Source organism: Eleutherodactylus coqui, unplaced genomic scaffold (assembly GCF_035609145.1).
Source record: "Eleutherodactylus coqui strain aEleCoq1 unplaced genomic scaffold, aEleCoq1.hap1 HAP1_SCAFFOLD_94, whole genome shotgun sequence".
NCBI classification, from domain to species: domain Eukaryota; kingdom Metazoa; phylum Chordata; class Amphibia; order Anura; family Eleutherodactylidae; genus Eleutherodactylus; species Eleutherodactylus coqui.
The window spans coordinates 363708-366965 of record NW_027102104.1 but is presented as its reverse complement, the minus strand read 5'-3'; the positions used below and the strand labels follow the sequence as shown (position 1 = coordinate 366965).

Genomic DNA, 3258 nt, shown 5'->3' with positions numbered 1-3258 from the left:
ACAAATAATTTGAGTGCCTGACATGTAATAAGTCAGTTTCACAGTAGCTGTACTTAAGCTCTGTGGTTCAGATAACAAAGAGACAATAACTGTGATACTGAGAAGTAGAAGATGATTTGCATGTGATATTTGTGTATCTGCTCTCAGGGGCCGTTCCCCAGTGATTCCAGCTGTTATATAGGAGACATTGTACAGGTGACATCTCTATAGTCCGTGCTGTCACTCCAGAGACATAAAGATGGCTTCTCAGGGGCTTCTGCTGGGTGTCTTACTGATGTCTCTTCATGGTAAGAGTTACTGACACAGTGTAAAGTCCAGCAGCACAGATGTCATATTACAGCCATGATGGAAATACACTCATGTCTCCTCTTATTTCTCCTCAGGATCCTGTGCACAGATTGTACTGACCGTGTCTCCAGAATATACCGCTGTGTCCCCGGGAGATACCGCCATCATCTCATGTACATGCAGTTCTAGTGTAGCGGGCTGGTTAGCCTGGTACCAACAGAAACCAGGACAACCACCAAAGCTTCTTATCTATAAAGCAACCACCCGACAACCAGGAGTCCCAGAGCGGTTCTCAGGATCCAGCTATAGAAATATGTACAAGTTAACAATCACAGGAGTGACAGCAGACGATATAGCACATTATTACTGTCAGCAGGGTTACATCCCTCTCACACAGTGATACAGAGCCGTACAAAAACCTCCTTCCTCATTCACTGGCAGAGAAGAACCATATTCTATATTACAGAGAAGGAGCTCAGATGAGACGTCTTCTGTGGTTTCATCTCTTCTCATGCACTGCTGCATCTTCTAGATTGTTCTTAAAGACATACTTGTCAACTTTTGAGAAGGGACATCAAGGAGATTCCAAAATGGTAACATAAAGTGACACATTGAGCACATGATGGACATTTTTTTCTTTATGAAGAACACCCCTAACATTTAGCATTTGAATTACAAATGGAACGTATCACCATTTCAGCACACCCCAAAATTAAAACAGACCCCAGACCAAACTCTCTACACTATTCAATACAGCAGGCCCCCTATAAAGACCCTCTAAACTACAGACTCTTGGGTCTGTACACAGGATGGTAAAACTACCTCAGACCAGACAATAAGATACTCACCTCCCCCATTCCAGCACCTCCCTCTGTTTCCAAGTGCTGCCGCAGACACCATCATAATGCCGTTGGGTGTCCGGATGTTTCCTGCAGCCCCAGGAGTAGAGGGAAGTGCTGTACTAGGGAGAGGGGAATAGGTGTTTCAGGAGGGAGATTTGCCGACTGTCAATATATCCAATATGATTTCCCTAGATTAACTCTCTTAAAGGGGTTTTCCTGGCAGCGCTGGGATATACAGGGATCAGAGCTGAAGCTGCTGCTCCGACCTCTGCGTAGTGGCCGGTGCTTGTAATTGCAGGCACAGCTCTCATTGAAGCAGCAGCTTCTGCTCCAACCCCTTTATATCCTGGCGATGACAAAGGGAGTTGCCCTTTAAGGGATCAAAAGAAACCCACAACAAATTCATCTCATTTTAATTTTTACTGTATATTATATGGTACATTAAAGAATTGGACTATAAAATACAGCTCATTCCACAGAAACAACAACCCATACACCTAGGTTGATGGAAAAGTAAAAAAAAAAAGTAATTGCTTTTGCAAAGAAGGAATTAAAAAAAAAAAGGGAAAAACTAAAAATCTGTGTTCTTAAAAGGATTAATTAGATATGCAATTTGATTTCTTAACCCCTTAAAGACCAGGCTGTTTTGTACCTTAAAGGAGATGTCCCGCGCCGAAACGGTTTTTTTTTTTTTTTAAACCCCCCCCCCCCCGTTCGGCGCGAGACAACCCCGATGCAGGGGTTAAAAAACCCACCCGCACAGCGCTTACCTGAATCCCGGCGGTCCGGCGTCTTCATACTCACCTGCTGAAGATGGCCGCCGGGATCCTCTGTCTTCATGGACCGCAGGGCTTCTGTGCGGTCCATTGCCGATTCCAGCCTCCTGATTGGCTGGAATCGGCACGTGACGGGGCGGAGCTACACGGAGCCCCATAGAGAAGAGGAGAAGACCCGGACTGCGCAAGCGTGGCTAATTTGGCCATCAGAGGCCAAAAATTAGTCGGCACCATGGAGACGAGGACGCCAGCAACGGAGCAGGTAAGTAAAAAACTTTTTATAACTTCTGTATGGCTCATAATTAATGCACAATGTACATTACAAAGTGCATTATTATGGCCATGCAGAAGTGTATAGACCCACTTGCTGCCTCGGGACAACCCCTTTAAGGAACAGACACATTTTTGCGATCTTACTCATTTGGTGGTTTTACTGCCCTATTTTTTTTCCTTCAGCTACCAAAATTATTGTTGCTGTGTTTTAATTTCTTTTTTACTGACTTTTCCCCCCATTTTTTAGTTTTATTGTGGGTAAAAAGCTAAAAAAATGATTAAAAAAAAAAATTATATATATATTTTTTTCATTAGTATTTTTTTACACTAAAATAAAGTATGGGAATGAGTTTCTCATTTTGTTTCGGACGTTTTGATATATAGTATGTATGGTTTTTCGTTACAGGGCACATACGGTAACAGCTTTGGTTTATTTGTGTTTCTTTTCTATGTATATATTTTTTATTTTATTTTGTAATTTAGTTTTACCTATTTATGTAATTCTTTTTTTTCACCATCTATTGCCCCATGACGTCATATAAGACCTCTGGGGGACATTCACATGTTTTTGTCTTTTTTTTTTATCTGCCACTTTTCGGGCTTATTCAGACGGGCGTATATCGGTCAGGTTTTCACACCCGGCCCATATACGCTGCCCCTGTCTGAAATAGGAGGAGGCAGGATGGGAGCTACTACACTAAGCTCTTGCTCCCTCTCCATCTTCTCTCCGCCCCTCACCACTGTTTGCAATGGGAGGGGTAGAGGCAGGCAGAACTTAGCTCTGCCCCGTCTTGCCTCTCCCATTGCAAACAGTGGTGAGGGGCGGAGAGAGGGGGCAGGAGCTCAGTGCACTTGCTCCCGTCCTGTCCCGCCTCCTCCCCTTGCAGAGAGAGGCAGCGTATATCGGCCGGCTGTGAAAACTCGTCCGATGTACGCCCATCTGAATAAGCCCTTCCACTATAGCTGGGGCATCTATAGGAGCCCCAGTAACAGGGGAAAACACTTTCACTGTAACATAGATAGTAATTGGCAGAGCAGATCTGGGTCTGCTGGGACCCTGCAGCTCTGCTCTGCCAGGG

General features: G+C 44.4%; 1 gene segment (V, D, J or C); it reads left to right on the top strand.

Moving 5' to 3' along the window:
* Positions 1 to 238: 238 nt before the first annotated feature.
* On the top strand, positions 239 to 688 carry LOC136597903 (immunoglobulin kappa variable 1-5-like). The segment is given in 2 exon segments: positions 239 to 287; positions 384 to 688. Coding segments are annotated over 2 exon segments (354 nt in total).
* The last annotated feature ends 2570 nt before the right edge of the window (positions 689 to 3258 follow it).